At 39.3% G+C, this 21,525-nt stretch overlaps 1 protein-coding gene across 3 annotated transcripts; it reads right to left on the bottom strand.

The window, feature by feature from the left end:
- Positions 1-6,524: 6,524 nt before the first annotated feature.
- On the bottom strand, positions 6,525-17,658 carry LOC113591846. 3 transcript variants are annotated; one of them, XM_035526224.1, is made up of 9 exons: positions 17,543-17,658; positions 15,558-15,615; positions 14,782-15,108; positions 14,367-14,654; positions 13,956-14,231; positions 9,591-9,877; positions 9,369-9,497; positions 9,192-9,249; positions 6,525-6,866 (listed from the first exon to the last, which is right to left on the bottom strand). In XM_035526224.1, the coding sequence occupies exons 2-6, from the start codon at positions 15,580-15,582 to the stop codon at positions 9,606-9,608; spliced, it is 1,188 nt and encodes a 395-aa protein (XP_035382117.1). In that variant the 5' UTR covers positions 15,583-15,615; positions 17,543-17,658; the 3' UTR covers positions 6,525-6,866; positions 9,192-9,249; positions 9,369-9,497; positions 9,591-9,605. The 3 variants fall into 3 exon arrangements, with proteins under 3 accessions (XP_035382117.1, XP_035382116.1, XP_035382115.1); XM_035526223.1 differs by having other exon boundaries at positions 9,192-9,497; positions 17,539-17,658; XM_035526222.1 differs by having other exon boundaries at positions 9,192-9,497.
- Positions 17,659-21,525: the final 3,867 nt, after the last annotated feature.

Genomic DNA, 21,525 nt, shown 5'->3' with positions numbered 1-21,525 from the left:
GGTCGGGCAAGGAAACACTAATGCCACACGGCAGGGTAACGGGTTTCACAGGCTGAAACAAACACACATGGATGTACAGACAGAAGCAGAGACGCAACTGGGAACAGGAGCAGGCAACACAGGAGCTGGAGACACTGAAGCAGACATGGGAGCAGTAACGGGGGCTGGCGCAGCAGCCTCAGGGAGCAGAGGAGTGTCAAAAGTGACTCCCGGCATAACCAAAGCATTCGTATGGGTCCAGGAGGTTGATGGAGGGGCCTCAAAGGTCACTGGCACGCCACGAGGCGTGGCTGAGGGAGTCCAAAATGTCTTTGGAGGCACACCTGTAGCAGCTACAGGGGCCACAGGGGAGTCTCGAGGAGCGATCACGGGGACAGGCCTGGCACGTGGCGCTGGGACTTGTGCAGTGGCTTCCTCCACTCCAGGAGCGGACGGGGTTGTGCTGCTCAGCAACACTGCAGGGTCTGGAGGCGTGGCTACATTGGTCAGCGGTGCTGCAGGGAGATCCAGGGGTGCACCTACAGGCACAGACCTGACACAGGGAACAAGAACAGATTGAGAGACCTCTTGGGTGGCAAGGATAGGCCAGGAGGCCGCCACTAAGCCGGGAATAGGCTCAGGATGAACAGCGTCTCTCCGGGACTTGGTTGGGACAGGTGGCATCTCTCATGGGAAGCTGGATCCGGCCGGGCCGCGTCTCTCGCGCCAGGGGCTGGATCCGGCCGGGTGTCGCCTCTCATACCGGGGGGTGGATCCGCTGCACCGGGAACAGGCTCATGACGGGTGACATCTCTCACGCCGGGAAGTGGAACAGGCCCTATACAAGCAGCCTATATGTTAAACATAGATTTAAACTTCCATATGAATAAAAATATCATTTAAATACATTAAATACACCATATTATTTGAATACATCAACAGTAAACTTAAGCTTTAAAATGAAATTATTTTAAAACAAAAAATTAAACTATTCTCTTTCCAAACTATTAAGAACTTTTCCAAAGTTGATGTTCTTGCTTTATGTTTCCGGTGTCCCCTAAAACACACACACACAGAAAGCTTTCAGACTCTTTGGAGATTTACACATTTGACTAAGTTCCAACTTCATCTTAAGTGGATACAACTATACCATAAAAAAAATCAAAAATACTGTTTTTTTTCTGTCAGTTTTATTTAAACATAAGACAACACTACTAATTTCTGTAAACTTGAAAAGTTACAAGAAATGAAAGCACACAGCAAACTAACTACTATAATCATCCCATGTGAAAGACTAAGGCTTCAAACAAGTGAGTTTGAAGTGTTTTTTAAATGAGGTCAAAGAATCTGAAAGTCTAATGCAAGGGGAAGACTCTTCCCAACTATTCCAGAGGTTACGGATCCGAGAGTCAAAAACGCAATCACTCTTCCACTTCAATTTCATCTTCAGGAAGATACCCTGATTTGAGGACCTCAATAGTCTCCCCACCAACATAAGGCACTAGAAGTTCATGAATATGTTCCAGTACTTCCCTGTTGGGACACAACAGATGGAGTTCAGACAATCGCAGATAACATCGATCTGTTCAGGTTTATTAGGGGAAGGCACTTAGAAAAAAAGAAACAGGTCAGAAGCCAGAGAGGGAAAGAACAGTACTAAATCGGGCAAACGAGAAAAAAAAATACTGTTAATCCAAGTCCAAGTCCAAGTAAGCAAACAAACTAAAATGGGCTGAAACAAAGGCAAACTCCAGAGGAATTTACAATAAATATATTAGGAAGGCCAATATATTTAATGCTCAGTATGCACAAGAAACACCATGGCAATATTTTTGCAATGAGAGAGTAAAACATGACAGGTTAAATAGACAGAGGAACAGGTGCACACAGTTAATAATCAGGAGACACTGACCATAGAAGTTGGCTGTGGTTCATGCGGCTGTTTGGAGTGACAAGTGTGCTGGTGGGATAAGGTTGATGGGAGATGTATTTGGGGCAGGGAGCATAAAACCTATGCAGAGCCTGATACAGTAATTGAGAATCAGTAATTTAAAACTGATCTTATACCTCACTAGTAGTCAGATATGTGTCAGAAAATACTTGGTAGATTGGTTTGATGGGAGTGTTTTGCACAGCTTGCCAAGTAAGAACAGTGCCACATTCCTAGACAAGAAAATCACAAATGATTCCCGAGGAGGAGCAGCAGTATCAAATCTTCAATCCCAAAAGGTGGAGCTTGCTCTTTACATATTATTGGGCTTTGTGTCCCTCTCAAGGGCACCATTTGATCATCAGTAAAGTTGTGACAAACATATCAAGCCACAGACAGATTTTTCAGTACTAATCCTTTTCTTGTCTGTTCAACAAATCAGTGCTGTCAATAAAATGTAGACACGCCATGGTTGTGTGCCATTGTCATCCACTGACGCACAAATTCCCTGCATTTAGTAAAGACTGAGTGCAGGTAAAGGCCAATCAATATTTCTAGTTCAAACAGGACAGATGACAGTAGTCATCATGGTTAATATTAATTTTCAGATTTTTGTACACTGCAAATTCAGTCATTCAATCGGTAACTCAAGCAAAGTGTTCATTCTCCAATATTTCTTTTGTTGGCTTGGATTGTTGTATTTTGCTGCCTGGGGTTGATAGGTTGTGGTACATCATCTAAATAATCTGATTCACTACTGTCATCAGACCTATTTGACATATCACCGTCATATGATGATGTTGATTGCATCCTGAAGACTGTATCGGTTCTTAGTATTCATACCACCAGTAATTACAATTCCACTGAAAGGACAGTAAAATTCCTGTACTTTTTTTTTTTTAACCAAGTAAAACACCTCGGCTAAAACCAAGGTGTGATTTCAGTACCAATATGTAAAATATAATTCATTTGACATATTTTATGTTTCCACTAGTTTAAATATGTTTTGAGTTGAACATTGTGACTGTGGCAGCACAGAGGGAGTGAGAGGAGAGGGAAGGTCGAGAGAATCTTTGCTATCTATCATTTTCTTCATTAACCGCTCAATTCGAGCATACACACAAAACAAAAGCCTAAACGATGCAGCAGCAAAAACTCAAGAACAGCAGCGGAGAGTGCTTGAAGAACAGGCACTGGTGACAGCACTGTAGACTGGCAATGTACAGTGCTGACAGTAGGATGAAACAAGGAACAGGTGTGTGTCATACTACTAGAAAGGAGAGTGGGACCTGGGCAGGTGTAGGGGTGTGTGTGTGTGTGCGCGCGAGAATGATCACCCTCCTGGTGGGTGGCGGCGTACCATGAGAAACATCAGGAAATATATTGATTCACAATAACTGAATTAGTTAAATTATTTGAGCAGCTCATTAGCATTTTTTCTTATTTTTAAAATGAGGGCACATGGCATCTGTTCCAGTGTTGTTCCAAACTGTTCCAAGTGGTTCTAAAAGGCCTGCGTCCTCTCATTGGCCTGTTCCAAATTCTTGTGCAAAGTCAGCAGAGTGCCATTGGCCTGTTCCAATGGGATCCTCCATTTTTCGTTGGCTCTCCCGTTGCCAGCTCGTCACCGATACACTTCGCACTGCTGTCGCTTCTTACGGCGTGCGGCAAGTATCGCCGGCAAAGGAATTTTCCCTTCCATTGGTTTTTCAGACGTTTTACACTCTCTTTACCTGGCTTTTATTCCCCATCTACCTACGTCAGGAATGTACTGTAAAACTGAGATTTAATGGGCCAAATTAGCAGCTCCCTCCCCACGAAACGACGCAAGCATGAACACTATGCTTGCAAGCAGTGTGGCCAACCTAAAACTAAAGAGGTTGGCTGCAGCAGGTGTTGTGGGGTGCACTTCTGCACAGCGGCAGCGGGGAAGACCGTGGAGCACTAGATGGAAGAGATGAGATGCTGGACAGGGTCAGTGATCTGCTGACCACCCCACTGTTCATACTTGTACATAGTTTTTTATTCCTGTTTTAATTATTTATTCTGTGTGTTCATAATCACTTGTAGTTTCAAAAGAGAAGAAGCACTGTTTAATATTCTGTTATACTTCACAATGTGAGTGAGTACGGACTTATATTGTATTTTAAGTCAGTTATTCTGCTTTGTACTTCAAAAATGAATGAGCACTGACTTATTCTGCATTATGTTGCACACAGTGAATGGGCACCAATTTAAGAAAGTGAATAAAACTTGTTGGTAATGACACTCAAATGATACACTATTTTGATATTTCACAAACAACTACTCAAACAGTTTGGTTTCCTGTGTATAAATGACTTGGTTAAATTAACTATTCAATTAACAAATAAAATTGACTGAATTTAATATTATTCTTAAACATGTAGTTAATATACATTAGTGGGAGATTTTTAAAAATGCAGAAAACCATTAGAAACGCAGAAGACAATGAAACTGACATTCTGCTAATGTCTGTTGGATTTTTGCATGCAATCTCAATCAGATTAAAAGTAAACAATTACACAGATACAAGATTTTCAAAATCCAGTCCAACAGCATGAAACAGCTACTTGACATGCATGCTCACGTGCACATGGCTTCTTAACATGTCGAAACAGCGGACCCTCTTTCACCATAGTCCCGCCTCCTTGCCAGAGAGGTCACAGGTCACCTAGCCAGGAATTTGGGCAGAATCTGGGTGAACCGTGGCTCCGTGAAGGCTGGCCACAGAGAAGATTGGCAGTTATTGGTCAAGACGGGCAGTCTCTTGGCGCTTACCTGTGATCTCGTCGTCATCAAAATAAACATGATTTTGCTTTTCCCGGGAGCGACGAGATGCCGTGTACCCGCAGCGCCAGGGCATTTGCTGTCTCTGGTTTGGTGGCGCTGAGATGTAACGAACTCGGACTGTGTAGAAACAGCCGAAGTTTCGTCCCAGCAAAACCGCCTCCCAGAGTCTCACTCTCTCGCTGCGTCCTCGTTGGGCTGTTCATTCTGTAATGCCGAGCGCTAAGGAGGCGGATGCATGTGCTGAGAGGAGCGAGATATAATAGGGGAAATCCAAAATCAGAGTCGTTAACACGGTCCAGGGTCACAGAGCCGACACGGAGAGTACGAGGAAACATTACAAGCAGGCTAGGAAACACGAAGTGCAAAGAAACAACCATCAAACATTAATTCAAAATGAAACAAACAAACAATGAACAGCCACACAGCAGGGTTTAAATACATGAACTAGAAACGAGGGACAGGTGTACACAATCAAACAATGTGAGGACAAAATGAAACTATGGAACAGAAATAAACATGACAGGGAAAACATGGAACATGGAAGGGACTGATCGTGACAAGAGGTCACGGGTTTCTGCTTTTATTTCAGATTTGGATAGATTCTGAACCAGATCTGTATAATTTCCATTCATTTAATTTAAATTCAATTTATTTCATTAAAATGTGTGAAAGTATATGAATGTTATAATATCTAGATTTAAAATATGAAAACAATACTAGGGAAGTATTGTTTTCTTATTTTCAGGCATTGTTTATCCTATATTAAAATGTGAACACTATATTTTCACTTAAAAAATATAGTATAAACAATAATTCATAAACACCAGCCATTAACCAAATTGCATTTTTATTCCACACAACAGAGAACTTTCCCTTTGCAGCTAGCTGTACAGAGCTTCCACTGAGACCTGTATTACTTGAGATTGTGCATCATTTCTTATGGAAGCAGCCTAAAGAGAACACAGAAGGAAATAATGTTTCATTTGTGAAACATCACTGAAGTGGCCAAAAATAAAATGCAGTGTAGCTGTGATCATCTCTTTCCAATGACCCTGGTAACTACAGGTGTGATTATTATTATTATTATTATATAACTTTATTTGTATAACACTTAAAACACAGTTAACAAAGTGCCTTATTGTCACCTCTATAGAATGTGGCTAATAAATGAAATAAAGAGAAGCAAATGCAAGTCTCCAACTGAAGCACTTAATGAAAGAAACAAAAGCGAAACCAAACATAAAAGTCTCCAACTGAAGCACTTAATGAAAAGAACGAAAGCAAAACCAAACATAAAAGTGCACTAATGCAAACACACGAGCCAAAGCAATAATGACCAACATTGGTCATACAAACTAAACATGTTTAATACAGACAACATAATTGGGTTTCTAAACTACTTTTAAGCTCCCGTTTCAAAGCAGAGCGAAGATCAACAGTAAAAATGTCAGGCACTGAGATCAAGTAAGCTTTATGCCATGTGTCAAACTGGCACATAGTAAATACAGGGATGTTAAATTTACTCATTATAACAAATACACAACCACCCCTCCATGAAAAGGAAAACCCTAGCAAGAACAAGAAGTGTAACACTGGCACAGAAAAAAAAAAAAATACAAGAAAAGCAGTTCTGTGATTCAGTCCAGTGAAGGAGTTGGAACATGTGAACATTTCAGGATTTGATGAGAACAGTGATTCATTATTTGATGAATCAGGATTCAAGAGTGTTTTTGTTTTATCCAAAGTGACTTTTATGAGTAAGTACAACTTGAGCAATTGAGAGTTAAGGGCCTTGCTCAGGGGCTCAACACTGGTAACTTGAACCAGCAACCTTCTGACTACAAGTCAAGTACCTTAATCACTGAGCTACCACTGCCCCCAGCTTTTACCTCATTATTTGATGAATCAGGATTTCAGAATGGAGCCTCCACTGGGTGGTTTTCCTCATTCATCTCTTGCTCTACACATTAATTTAATTGAACCTTCATACATGACAAACAATAATGTAATTTCTTTCGGAGCAGCACCACCACTGCAGACACCAGTATGACCAGTATGACCAGTGGCAGCACCACTGTCTGCACTCTCATGTCAGTCTTCTCTGGCTCCTTCTCCTCAGTGTCTGTGTCAGATTCCACCTGCCGACCTAAGCACAGAATACAAAACATTAGGAGGGTTTACAAACACTCCAGAATAGTAATTAACACTCCTGAGTTAGTATTTAATTCCAGAAGAGAACTGCACAAAAAGCCCTTAGTGTTGAATACAGGTAAAACCCTCTAGTGTAGGTAGTTTGTTGATATCTCAGGCTACAGAATGTTTCTTTGGGATGCTACCAGGAACAGTTAAATTAGAGAAAGATGGGAAGGCATAGTAGCTAACTATCATAATTAAACTTTAATTCAGTTCCATTAGGAGTGTGCACAATCACTACCTAACATGTAATACCCCTTATATGGTGTATAACAGTACATAATGTTTATGAACATTTACCAAAAGTATACTGTATATTTATATTTCCAATAAGTGATAAAATATTGTTATTAATATGATCATCACACAACTATAGTGCAAAGAGTAATAACAACAACAATAATTATTATTATAATAATAAAAATAAAGTCATAACACATCCTGAGCTCCATTTCCATTCACATCCATAGACTGTCACTATGATATAAATGTAGCGCTACATCATATTAGTATCTTGTACTTGTGCTGTTGTAACAGGTGGCTTGTAATGGCAGTCATCCACCACCAGAGGGAGGAAAGAGGAACGTTCCCAACAGGAATCTCCTGGTGTCTTTCTTGCCTGTTCTGTGAGGGACAGTCTCCTCTGTGTTTCATTGCTTATTCTGCGGAGAGTTTCCCTCTCCATCAGTTGTTTATTAAGAGGAGAAATCTCCTCCTGTTGCAGGCAGCGTCCCTGCATGTTTGTCATCTGTCTTACAGTTATTTGTCTGTTGTTTTACTCCTTTGCTGCTGTGTTTCCAGAGAGAAGCGTAGAGATGAGGTCCCAGACTAGTGTGACCCTGGTCTGATCCCTGGACTGGTCTAGTGTACTGGGCTCCTTCACCTTCTGCAGAAGTCATTTTCCTTGCTTCTCTTACTCTCCCAGTGGTGTAGTTCAAACCCATTTCCAGTTGTCCCTTCCCTGCTCCACCTCATCTACATTTAGATTCATTTATGACAGGGGTGTCCAAACTACTGGTCGTTTGTGGCCAGTTGACATCTTTGAAACAGTCTGTGAGGTATTTTAGAAATAAAATGAAAAGTTGTCCTGCTATTAAACAGGTCATAAAAATGAAGATTCCTAGATGTTACTGTGTGTCACTATCACATAAAACCAGTCTGTATTCCTAGTTTGCATGCTGTGCTACCTTCATGTAAACCAGTCTAAAATACTCTACATCTCTTTTTCCTGCTATTTCAAAATGTTAATCATATTACACCTACATACATGTTCCTGAGCTTTTGAGTAGATATGGCAGATTTCAGGCATGTTGGGAAAAGGAAGAATATTTTTAAACTGACTTCAGAGGGACGTGTGTAGGTTTATTTTGTCAGCAACTAAGTACATCTAGGAAGTTCACCTGGAGTGTCCACCAGGTGGCGCAGTATGTCAGGGCACCTCACTGATTATACTGACAGCCTGCTAGCTGGTTACAGCTTTTTGGTGATTTCATGCCTTGCACACTTCACACTGAATGATGGTGGGAGGTTGGTCACTGGGAAATGGTGTTCCATGTGAATGAGGGAACACAAGGCAAAGTGTCGATAATTTCAAACAAACTAAAGACTTCGCCAATAAAGCACAGAGGATCACATCTATTATCAGCACAATGTGTAAAACCCACCACAACTTGGTATTATAACTGCATTAGCAGTAAACAAAAGGCATTCATGTACAGTAATTGCAGAAGGTAATGGATATAGCACATAGTTATGACCATAGATGCATATGAATACTGATACCTTTTATAATACAACCCTACAGCCTCTTTAGATGAAGGCATATATGTAAGATCCAGATCGATCTTAACTAGCAGATGAGAAGAGGACAGGAGAGGTGTAAACCTCACAATATTTACACTGAATGCTTGAGAACATCTTAGATGCACCATTTTATTGTATTTCCCATGCTCGGTTATGACTACTATTGTCTGTTTCCACCTAATTTGGTTTACAAATATTCCAAATATTTTCTCATGTTTCCACATGACACATAAGCAGCTTTGTCTTGTAACATGTAAATGCTCGTCACTACTTCAACATGCTTTGTGTAGCCGCTGCACTTGATTTAAATGTGTAAGATGAATAATGCAACTGGCTGAGAAGTCTGTAATTAATTACAATATCTTCCTAATTATATTCCACTCTCAAATCATATGATACCATCGCTAACAAATAGGTTTTAAGATTCTGAAAGCGCATCAGCATTTAGTGACAATACACTGAAATCAAGTCTTACCCCCAGCTGTGACTGTGGTGACATTGTATGTAACAATGACTTCATTATTCTCGGTGTCCTGTATGATGTAAATTCCACTATCAGATTCCTTCAGATCCTTCACCTGCAGACTGAAATTGAATGACACTCTCTTCTCATACTCAGAGGTACAATAAGGTTTACGCCCTTCAATCTCACACAGTCTGACAGAGTCTGGTCGGGTCCTGTTATCTCCGGTCCGGTTCAAAAGTACTTCCACTTTCTCTGGGATGGGGACATCCAGGGTGAGAGAATCTCCAAGCTTCACACAAATGTGGGCAATGCGCGCTTGATGGAAAGATCCAAGAAAAGACATAAAAAGACATTTAGAAACAAACATGTTGTTGCAAAACAGATGTAATAAAGGATTAAAACACTTACGCTCCAGCTGCAGTCTCACATCACAGAGGTCAGTACCATCACACTCACAGCCCTCTTAGTGTAATCAACACCAGTGATGGTGAGGGAGAGATTTCCCTTCAGGTACTGATCATGGGACATGTGAAATCCCTCCTTTGACTGACATGATGTCTGATTACACTGAGCCAGAATGTCACCTGGTTTATGGAACACAGTCCATATGACCAGACCAGAACACATCTTATTACAGGTGAGAGTTGTATTCTCATTAAGCTTCACCTCTACACTCTGTGATACTCGAGAAACACCTGCAGAACAAACACAGGGTTTAGTCACAAACAAATAGCACTGTAACTTTATTCTGTTTTCAACCCAGAAAATCTAAACATTTACTTGGATCTGACCACTGTCAGAAATAACAAACATCAATGAAATATTTATTTTTAACACAAATAGCATGAATGGCTAATAAGTTTTTTTTAATAAAATCATCAATAATGTCTGTTTGATAGAGCTTATTAAAGCACATGCCTGACTGAAGAGCAGTCTGCAATGACAGAAATTAAAATTAAATTATGGCCTACTGTTAACAGTGACTGTGACGATGTACATTGCAATGACTTCATTATTCTTGGTGTCCCGTATGATGTAAATGCCACTATCAGAGACATTCAGCTCCTTCAGCTGCAGACTGAAAGTGAACAAGACTTTCTTCTCATATTCAGTGTTACACTGAATTTCACGCCCAGTGATGTTACAGATTGGGACAGCATTCCGACTGGTGTCACCAATCCCATTAAATGTGATCATCACTGGCTCTGTGGTGGACAAATCCAGCAGTAGAGCAGCCTCTTTGAACTTTGAACTTTGAACATGTAGCTTGGCTTTACTTTTGTTTGATTATTTGTTTTCTTATTGTAAGTTGCTCTGTTTTGTGTCCTGTTGTGCCCTAGTTTCATCTTTTGTTACTGAGTGTTTGTTGGGTGTTTTGTTGTTTGTTGTTATTGGGTTATATTGGAAAGTTCTGTCTCTGCGTTTTATGTTAATAAATAATTTTCGACTACACGGCTTCACTCCTGCCTAACCCCGCGTTACAACTGGTAATATTTACTAATACTACTGCATGCATTGACCTGAATTTGAGAGGAACAATATCATTAAGTATCATAAAACCAGTTAACCAACATTATTAAAATATGAAAATAGAACATGCAGCCCATTAAAAATAGGCAAAGATTTGACCACTGAATCCTCATTTAAAAACAAAAACATATGATTGGGTGGATTAATCTCAGGTTTATAAACTGGGGGCATAGCCCAGTGTTGTCTGCAGGGCAAAGGCATAATGGGATAATGGTACTATGCGATAAAAGTCAATGTAATCAGACCATGAGTCATGGATGGAATTGGTGGCTAAGCAAAGGGAAAGTGTCATGAAAGGGAGAGAGTGCAGAGTGGGACTATAGCTAAACATCTTGGGTTATACATATAACCTGCATGATGATGATTCTTATTATTATTGTTATTATTACTATTATTATTATTGTTATTATTACTATTATTATTATTGTTATTATTATTATTGTTGTTGTTGTTATTATTGTTGTTGTTATTATTACTATCATTATTATTACTATTATTATTATTATCATTATTATTATTGTTGTTGTTGTTGTTGTTGTTGTTGTTGTTGTTATGCTATAGACATGTAAGCAACTTGTCTGTGGAAATGCTCAAAGATTGCACCTGTAACATTTCCTATTGGAACAAGCACAAGGCAGAATGCGTGTGCAGGGGCAGTTTATTAACAAGGGAAATACAATCACAAAGGACAAAATGAACAGGGGTGAGGGGAAGATAACGAGGTAGAACAACACATGAACTAGACAAACGAAAAGCACGGGTGACGACAATGCGGTGAGCAGAATAGAAACAGGACAGACACACATGACTTACCAAATAACCAACAACCTAGAGGACAAAACCCAGGGCTAAAATAACCAAGACAATCACAGAACAGACTCAGGTGAACATGGGAACAGGGAGAACCAAAACACGGACTGGAATAAAGGAACAGACCAGGGGTGGTGAAACTGAAACTAAGGAGCAGAACCAGGAAGTGCAGGAAAACGGACAACAGGGAAACCATGACAACAGGTACACCAGGATGGCAGCCGCTCCTGACAGCAACTAAGCTGTGTATTAAGAGAGGGTCATAACACATGGCTATTGTCGCTCAAACATCTCTCCACAACACGAAATGCCTGGCACAAAGGCACAATATTGCCCACTGGATGTGCAACTATTAGTGTGAAGCCAGTATCTTTAGTATATAATTAATATAGAATTTAAAAAAAACTAATAAACTTGCAAAAAAATCCTATTGTACATATAAATGCCAAAAGAATAACACACAACTAAAGAAGAGAACTTAATTAGTACACTAACTAACAGTCAAGGCTGAATCAGTATTTTGCATTAACAACTTCACACAAACCAGAAAATACAACAGGAAAACAAACAAAATGGACAACGGGGAAGATACTGGAGAAAGTAACACAGGGTGCCCGCTTTGAAAAACTTAACAGAGCCACATTAGTTTATAGTGTCAATTTATTGATGTGACATGCACATTTCACCATTCTGAATTTTGGTTTATTTCCCTGTGCTGCCCTGCAAGAGACAACATCTAGCAATTGTTATGTGTCAGTAGCAGCTTTCGTGTGTAAAGACTCAGCAGTCTTTTGACCACCGAGGCTCTAAGTAGGTGAAAACAACACATCAAATGACTGGCTCTCGGTGCTCCTAGATATCAGTATGTTAATGATCTGTGTTGCTTCTAGTGTTAGTCCAACTCCCCTTTTTGAACACCTCCTATATTTTTAGAGTAATATCTGGATGTAGCAAAAACAAACAAACAAAAAGCTTTTCCGGGGCTTTCTTTGAAGAAGAAGTGGAAGTAATAGTGGAGATTTAGGACACTTAATGCCCAGAACCTCTCATGAGAAGAATCGTTTTGATTATTTGATTATTATTTCTTACTTTGTCATCTTTTCAGTTTTAATGTCCGTTTGCCTGCATCTGTTTTATTGTGCTTGTCACACCCCTCTAGTTTATATAGAGTAAGAACTGTGTTAAGCATAGTTTGTCTGTTTGTTGTTCATAGAGTTAGATATAGTTTGTCTGATCGTTGTTCATAGAGTTAGATATAGTTTGTCTGTTCATTGTTCATAGAGTTAGATATAGTTTGTCTGTTCGTTGTTCATAGAGTTAGATATAGTTTGTCTGATCGTTGTTCATAGTTAGATATAGTTTGTCTGATCATTGTTCATAGAGTTAGATATAGTTTGTCTGATCGTTGTTCATAGAGTTAGATATAGTTTGTCTGATCGTTGTTCATAGAGTTAGATATAGTTTGTCTGTTCGTTGTTCATAGAGTTAGATATAGTTTGTCTGATCGTTGTTCATAGAGTTAGATATAGTTTGTCTGTTCGTTGTTCATAGAGTCAGATATAGTTTGGCCAGTGGCAATTACTGAATCCTCAACTGAGAAGCCTGTATGGGCCTACAGAAGTGAATGGCCACCAAAGTGACGCCTGAGGAAAATCTTCAGAGGCCTCAGTGATTCATACGGATATAGAGCAGATTCAGGCTAAACCAGTGCCTTGTATAACTTACAAAATTCAATGGAAAGTTCTGAGTATCATCCGGGTCCCTGCTGTGCTATTGGAAATCTTGGAATTACGTGCGATTCTTTGTGGATCTGAGAATCACAGTATAATCCCATTCTAGGCACGAACACCCATCATCTGAACCTGAAACTCAACAACCAAGTAAGGCCTTCTCTTCTCTTACCTGGTCTGTGTTCATGCCAGTTCACTATCTGTTGTCCCTATAATTATCCCAACTATAGAATTAGGTTAGTCATCCCATATAATTAGTTCTCTCGAGCCCGCTCCCTTGTTAGGAATTCCTTGTATAGTGTTCTTATTTCCAAGGGGATTTTGTTTTGTTTTGTTTTGTTTTTTTTGCCTGGTAGCATTTGGTTAAAACTATTTACGGAGTTTGAGGTGATGGGGGAATTATACTTTATTGTGTATAGTTCTCTTTGATATTGATTAATATTAATTAAACTTCCTATAAATTAATTGAATTTGTCATTTGAGGAGGCATTTCTAACCAGCAATCTCTGCATACATGTTCGAACTCTGCTTAGTGTGAGACAGAGATATTGTTGATTAACCTTCAGTAACTAGTCTTTATTGATCATTAACAATTTCCCCAGATTTAGGGCAGTGCTCCAATTATCAATAATTTTTACATTCTAACACATATTGCTACACCTCAATTTTTACTGAGAAGCAGTAACATCAAATCAAGACCTACCGTTAACAGTCACTGTGTATGTAGCAATGACGTCATCATTCCAGATGTCCCGTATGGTGTAAATTCCACTATCAGACTCCTTCAAATCCTTCAGCTGCAGACTCAAACTTAGCAACACTGTCCTCTCATACTCAGAGATACATTTAGTATAAAACCATGAGATTGTACAGATTCTGACAGAGTTTGAAATTTCATCAGACTTGTTAAATGACACAAACATGATTAAAGGTAAAGGTAGTTGCAGGGTCATAGTCTCTCCAGGCTGGACACTGGAAGCTGAAGGGAAAACAAGCAAAGACAATAAACCCTTAAAAAAAAAACTAACTTTTTATAAAAATGTTATGAAGTTATGAAATCTTTGACTGAACAACAGTCTACACTGAGAGACAGTAAACTCAAACCAAGTCCTACCGTTTACATTCACTCTTGCCAAGATTTCATCATTCTGTGCATTCTGTATGGTGTAAACACCACTATCAGACTCTTTTAGCTGTCTCAGCTGCAGACTGAAACTGAAGGACATTCTGTTCTTATACTCATTCCCAATGTCATATATTGTAGGTCTGCCAATGATATACAGTCTGACACGGTTTGAACTGGCATCACCAATACTGGTAAAAAACACCTCCACTGGTTTTAACACAGGCATATCCATGGTGAGAGATTGTCCTTTATTCACAGGAATAGCCAAACTAAGAGCTGGACATACAGAAACAAATATATGTAATGTATTTACATAGATTCTTTTATTTATTGTATGAACATTTTGCACTGTTTCATCTGAAATCTGAAAAGGACAGGACAGTCCCAGTAAAGGATTACTTACGCTCAAGATGTAGACTCATATCACAGATCCTTACACGATCACACTCACATGTGTACCAGGCCGTCTTAGTGTAATCAACATCAGTGATGGTGAGGGAGAGATCTCCCTTCAGGTACTGATCATGGGACATGTGAAATCCCTCCTTTGACTGACATGATGTCTGATCACACTGAGCCAGAATGTCATCTGCTTTAGGGTACCCAAACCATGTAACATGACTACGGTACCCAATCCATGTAACCTGATCAGAACATGTCTGATTACAGGGGAGAGTCGCAGCATCATGAAGATACACCTTTATAATCCTTGGAATCTCTTGAGGAAGAACTGGAGAATATCAAAGCACTTAGACAACACACAAACGGCACTTTAGCAGCATCTGGACTGGGGTTTTATCCCCATTTTTACTGTATGTAATGATGTTTATAACACCTAGGTGACTCTATTATAACAAACTTGTATAGTACACGTGTGCCTGTGCAGTAGCGACGATGAGTGTAAATGAGTGTAAAGATCAGAAAGCTGATACTAGAAATTCTGGAGAAAAACGAAGCATGAAGAACCTGAACATCACAGATATTAATCCCCTACACAACACACACATTCAGATACATGGAGTGTGACTTTCTATTAAAACTATTAACATTACTAAAAATACCATTAATAACATTAATAATATATATAGAATAACTGATATCTAGAAAGCAGAAAACATGTATTCTCTAATTGAACCATCATGTACTGATACAAGACAGACTTCAGTTTGATGGACTTACTGACAGAGATCTGCAGAAGTAACATGGAGAATACGAGGGTTCATGTAGCTCTTCATGTCTAAAGAGAAAACCAGCACATTTACATCCATTCAGTTACAGCCAAGGACGAAGATTTTATATTTTAAGTTCAGTGCTATATATTATGCAGAGAAATATCAAAGTATCAGGCAAAGAAAACAGCAAATTATGATATGATTTTTGATCGTCACGGGTGGCCGGCCTCCCAGCCGGAGGAACACGCCCACTCGTGGGGACGATCGCGTTAAACACCTGCCCCGCTCCTAATCACCGGCCTACTAACCATGTGCACCTGTCCCTTGGTTCTTCCTTCCCCTATGTTAACCCTCAGGTCAGTAGGGAAGGCGCTGCGCATAAGCGGATAGCCTACTGGAGAACTAAAGGAAGAAGCTACGACAAGCTCTCGTACCTTCTTTGTTTCGTTTTTGAGTTTCTTGGGTTGAGCAGTTTGTGCACTGATTATGGAAAATAAAGAACACCTACTAGCAGCTACTAGCAACCCCACCTCTCGCTCCTTCTGTGCCGCCACCGTTAAATTAATCATCTAAGTATTCCTAGGAACCTCCATTATGTTTTGTTCCATGGTGCTTGGGAATAAATTTGTTCCTTTATTATGGTGTCATAATTCTTGAAACCGAGAGTAAAAAAAAGAACTGAACACAGAAATGATGCTATTGTAAAAACAAACAATCAAAAACTTATTGAAAACTTATTCTTATTGCTGCTAAAATATATTTCATGTAGGTACTCCCATAAATATGGAAGGTCGTTAAGGGTGAAAACAGTGAAACATTTGCGCACCATATTTGCACATGTGACGGACGAGGGTTAAGCAGGATGCGGGGACGAGACACGTTGAACATACGTTTTATTGTACATGTTACATACACGTCTTAACACAGACTAATTGGATCAAACACCGACAACTTCGACGATACGACACAAGACTTCTAAACACGCATGACAATTACAGACAACAGGGATCAGGTGAACGACACGAGAGGGCGTGGCAACACAGACGCACACAGACGCGCGCACAGACTTGAGGGGGGAGGGGCGTACCGTGACAGAGCCCCCCCTCAAGGGCGCGAGTCCCCGCATCCTGCTTAACCCTCGTCCGTCACAGCACATACATATGAAACACTTGTGTATACATATAAAGCACTTTCACATAAAAAGCCTACTACCTACATTTGTGTATAATAACTTACACCTGCATGTTCATTCAATGATGCCAAAACATAAGAGTTTAACTATGCTTGTGTGTGTGTGTGTGTGTGTGTGTGTGTGTGTGTGTGTGTGTGTGTGTGTGTATGTGTGTGTGTGTGTGTGTGTGTGTGTGTGTGTGTGTGTGTGTGTGTGTGTGTGTGTGTCGTCCGGAAGTCATTTCACTGCAACAGAATACTGCACTGATTTTTTTTACACATACGCGCTGACATATGCACAAACAGTGTAAGGTGTCGTGCGCAAACGCAAGCTGTGTATACGTGCAAGTTTAAGTTTAACTTAAATGTAAGCGGTATGTGCGCATGCCCTTGTGATTTGTGCATACATACGAGTGTTTCACTGATTTCGCCCTAAACGACCTCTCTCATACATGAAGTTTCTTGTCGTTAGTTTACTGTCTCTGCCTTTCCTACTTTTGGTCAAAACCAGTTAGATTGGTCCTCAAATACTTCTGCTTCAACCTAAAAAAGATTACCCAGCAACTTTACTTGAGCTACAATTAATTGTCTTGACGGTTAAAATGTTTGTTTGAATGACAAAAGAACAAGCTTCATTCCCTAATCCACCCATTGATATAGTACCATTATATACTATGCATTCCTTCAGAAGCCGTTAAAATTGTTTGCAGTTTCCGCCCCTTTACACATGGATATCAGGGTTCTGAAAACAGGAAGTTTCTAGAAAGACTGAAAAAACGTCGGATTTAATCGATTTATGAAAATCGTCGTGGCCTTACCTACCTGTGAAGCTTACTGATGAGAATACATGTAACACCTTGATAATGAGTTAATACGCATGAAGTTTAAAATCTGCTAATCACTTTTCCTACGAAGTCGGTTCCATTCATTTTCGAGCGTCCGTCTTTCTCACTGGACAGTATAAGTAACTGTCCATAAATCCAGCAAAATGTTTCTACTGAATCTCGATGAGATCTTGAGCCGTTTGTTTTTTAACCCATTCAGTGCCGCCGGTCACAATAGTGACCAAAGTTATGTTTTGATTTTAAGTTCTAAAAGATCTGTTCATGTGTGTGTGTTTTTTAACTGAAAGTCAAAGTACAAATTAATTTACATTAATTTACATTTACATTGTGCCTTAATTTCATATGAGCGTTTTTATGCATGAAACATGTTTTTAAAGGCATACTTTAAAAACATGTTTTTAAAGGCATACTGTTTGTGTCTAGTGGCTGTTCAAGGAGCATAATGCATAAACTCACACAGATGGAAAAATTTGGGATTATGCGCCATTGTTCTAAATTTCCACTGCAAAACAGAAATCATTTACAACCAAAACATTGCCTATTAGTACAGGTAGATGGGATGACAAGACGACAAGAATGAACCTAGAAAAAAAGATCTGTTTTTTTAAGTTACATTTATTGCACTGAACAAAGAATAAATCCCATTTTCTCTTTAAAATAATAATAATAATAAACTTTATTTGTATAGCACTTTCTTAAACAGTTTACAGTTTTCTGTACAGAGAACAGAATGAACACAGGAATAATGAATCTTATTATTATATTGGCAGCATGGTGGCTTGGTGGTTAGCACGTTTGCCTCACAATCTTGAGCTTGAGTGCCACTGTTTTAGCTGGCAGTGAAGCTCTATAATAAACTTCTGAGGAACATTATATAGAAAAAAAACATTTTGAACAATGCTTAAAGAGCTGTCTAAATAGATAACCACTTGTGTTTAATGTAATGATGCAAGTAAACTAGATTAATCAAGTAAACTGTGTTTTGTACTTTTAAATGTAGCAAAGGTGCGGGCCATCTAAGCTCTAAGAAAATCGAAAATCTCTGTTTCTCTTTGCTTAGGGAGTGTTAGATTTCGGTGAGAAAGGAAATACCGTAAAATCGCGCAAACAGTCGCATTAAATTTTAAAGCGCCGATATCTTGGCAGTGAATCGTTAAAGCGCGGATAGCGTGACCGGTCTATCCTCGTCAGGTGTTCTCCCGTCGCTTCGCCTCCGTCTAGGTTTAATTTCCCCTGTTCATATCCACAAGTATCGACTACTCTTTCCTTATTGGCTTCGGTTTGTCCGTAACGCTCTAATCTTCCATTTAACTCTGTTTTTTCTGGTTCCTCTTTTTGTCCCTGTTCTTTTGTCTAAAGTAACCCAGCTCTGCGTACTCCCCTTCCTTGTTCTTTTTCCATCCCGCTCGTCCTAGGTTTATGCGTCATCGTTATTCTCCCTTTAGTTATTTCTTAGCGTTCCTTAGTTTCTTTAGTTATCTAGTTATCATCGCCGTCACATTAGCCTGTTGGTCAGTTGTATGTTTGGTTAGTCAGTTCTGGTCTGGATGTTTTGTTTGCCTGGTTGCTTATTAGTTATACAAACATTATGCAAATATATCAGGATGGCAGACTTAGGATTTATCATACATACACTAAAAAAAACCCCACCTGCTTCAAAAGTCCAGTAACAACCTCAACTCTGACAGCTTGGTGGAAACTCCACAAACTCCACTTTTATGAAATGTAATTTCACCCCTTTGGAACAGCCACAAGCTCATTATAAATAAGAAAATCCCACATAAATCCATAAATAATAAATCCCTTTGCCTCATAGATTTATAAAGGCCTTGCACATCTCAACATATATTCCATAATAACTCTTGTCTCAGTCTAGAAGGAAGAGAAACAGACACCAAAAGAGAAGAAAAGACTGTAATAGAACAACAAGAATGGAATGATTCTAATGTTCTAGAATGGAATGATTCTAATGTTCTAGAATGGAGCGATTCTAATGTTGTGAGACAGAATTGCTCTGAGCTAACTTGAAGTGTTCTTTACTAAAATATAAACCTGCAGAGACACACAAACACTCACTCTCACACACACACACACACACACACACACACACACACACACACGCACGCAGAGATGGAGTGAAGGAGACAACCTGAAAGCTCAAGTAAAATAGACACAAAAGAGAATAATCTGTGATATGTTTGAAATAAAAAAAACAAATAGAGCATAAACGCTTTAAGATGCGTGTGTGTGTGTGTGAGAGAGAGAGAGAGAGAGAGAGTGTCCATGTGTATGTATCTGAGAGGGTAATGGTCTGGCGGAAAAGACACATGGATACGCTCCAAGTGGTTTACAAAAGAAAAGGTGATTATTGGCTCCCAGTGCTCCGGTGCAAATGAAAAACCACATCAAATCAAAAGCAACAAAAAATATTCAAAAAAAGAACAATTTTACAAGTTCTGTGAAAAATATAACAATTGTAAATTCTCTGATATCAATCTTCAAAACTTCAAAGCATCACTCTTGAATGGTCCTCACTAAAGAATCATTTCCATTCATGTTAACAATCACATCAATAAAGGTTAACCAAACAACAAACATACATTTAAAAATATACATACATACACAGCATATGTGCATCTCAAACACAGAGTCCATATTGTGTGGAGGGTACCTCCATCCCAGAGAGAGGGTGAAAGAGAGAGAGACTGCGTGTGTGTGTGTGTGTGTGTGTGTGTGTGTGTGTGTGTGTGTGTGTGTGTTTGAGAGAGCATATATGCCTCTCAAACACAGAGTCCATATGAACACATTATGGTGGAGGGTAGCTCCATCCCAGAGAGAGAGGGTGTGTGTGTGAGTCCATATGAACACACTGTCCACCAGTTGTCTGCTACATTCTTATTAAAGAAGGTTGCCATGGCAATAGCACTACTCTCTCTTCATCCTGGTCTTTTTCTCTCTTTATTAACTGGAAACAAACAAGCATGAGTATTTTATATCCTAGCCATTTCCTCAAATTTAACTAAGCTAATATTAGCCTCATGCTGCCTGTGATCTGATGTAATGTAAAAACACAAGGGAACTGTGTGCAGTTGTAAAAGTGTCCTGTAATGTGTCCAGAACCTCAGTTGTACTGCTTTAAATGTATATCAGATTTTTAAGGGTTCGCCATTGCAGAGATTAGAATTACTGGGGTTTACAGTGTTTCTCATACATAGGCTGTAATTGGGCTAAATGCCCAGGTAGATAAAATCACTCAGTTTCAACTGAAAATCTTTCAATAAAATGCCATATTTTACTAATTTCAAACTAAGTAATTTTGGCCACACCCCTGTCTGAATTGTGTCAGTTGGGCGGCACTAATTTTACCATGGCCAACCTGACAAACCATTGGGGGAGCCCTTATAAATGCCCCTCCACAGTAATAAACCTAATGACCATAGCAACATGGACAGGTCATGTGATTGACCAGTGAGAGTGTGGAAAATAGGTGAAATATAGATGGCCAATGGGAACCACAAACATTACTGAGTACTGATACAGATGCAGAACCAAAACAGTATTCAATATTTCCAATTAATAATCTCATTATAGCCAGGCCTGTCTAATCACAGGACACATAACTAACTAGCTCTGGAAAATTTAGACACATTTACAAATCACTGTACAACAATCAAATAAGAATGATCAATATTTCTCTACAAATATATCCACAGACTTACTGTTGCAGACTTATTATATAATTACACTTATTCATTAGGTTAACATTATGCAGCAAATTTCCATGTACAGTTATTTGGTTGTACCATAGTACTACAGCCTAAACCATCTAATGAGGGGGAATGTTAACTGTTACAGTACTTATATGGCAGAGAAAGAACAGTATCAGGTGCACTGTATGTGTCTTTTGAACTTTACACATACAGTATTGCAACACTTGGACTGACGCTTTTTACATATATT

Source organism: Electrophorus electricus, chromosome 5 (genome assembly GCF_013358815.1).
Source record: "Electrophorus electricus isolate fEleEle1 chromosome 5, fEleEle1.pri, whole genome shotgun sequence".
In the NCBI taxonomy this organism is placed as follows: Eukaryota; Metazoa; Chordata; class Actinopteri; order Gymnotiformes; family Gymnotidae; genus Electrophorus; species Electrophorus electricus.
This window is presented reverse-complemented; position numbering and strand designations above follow the sequence as displayed.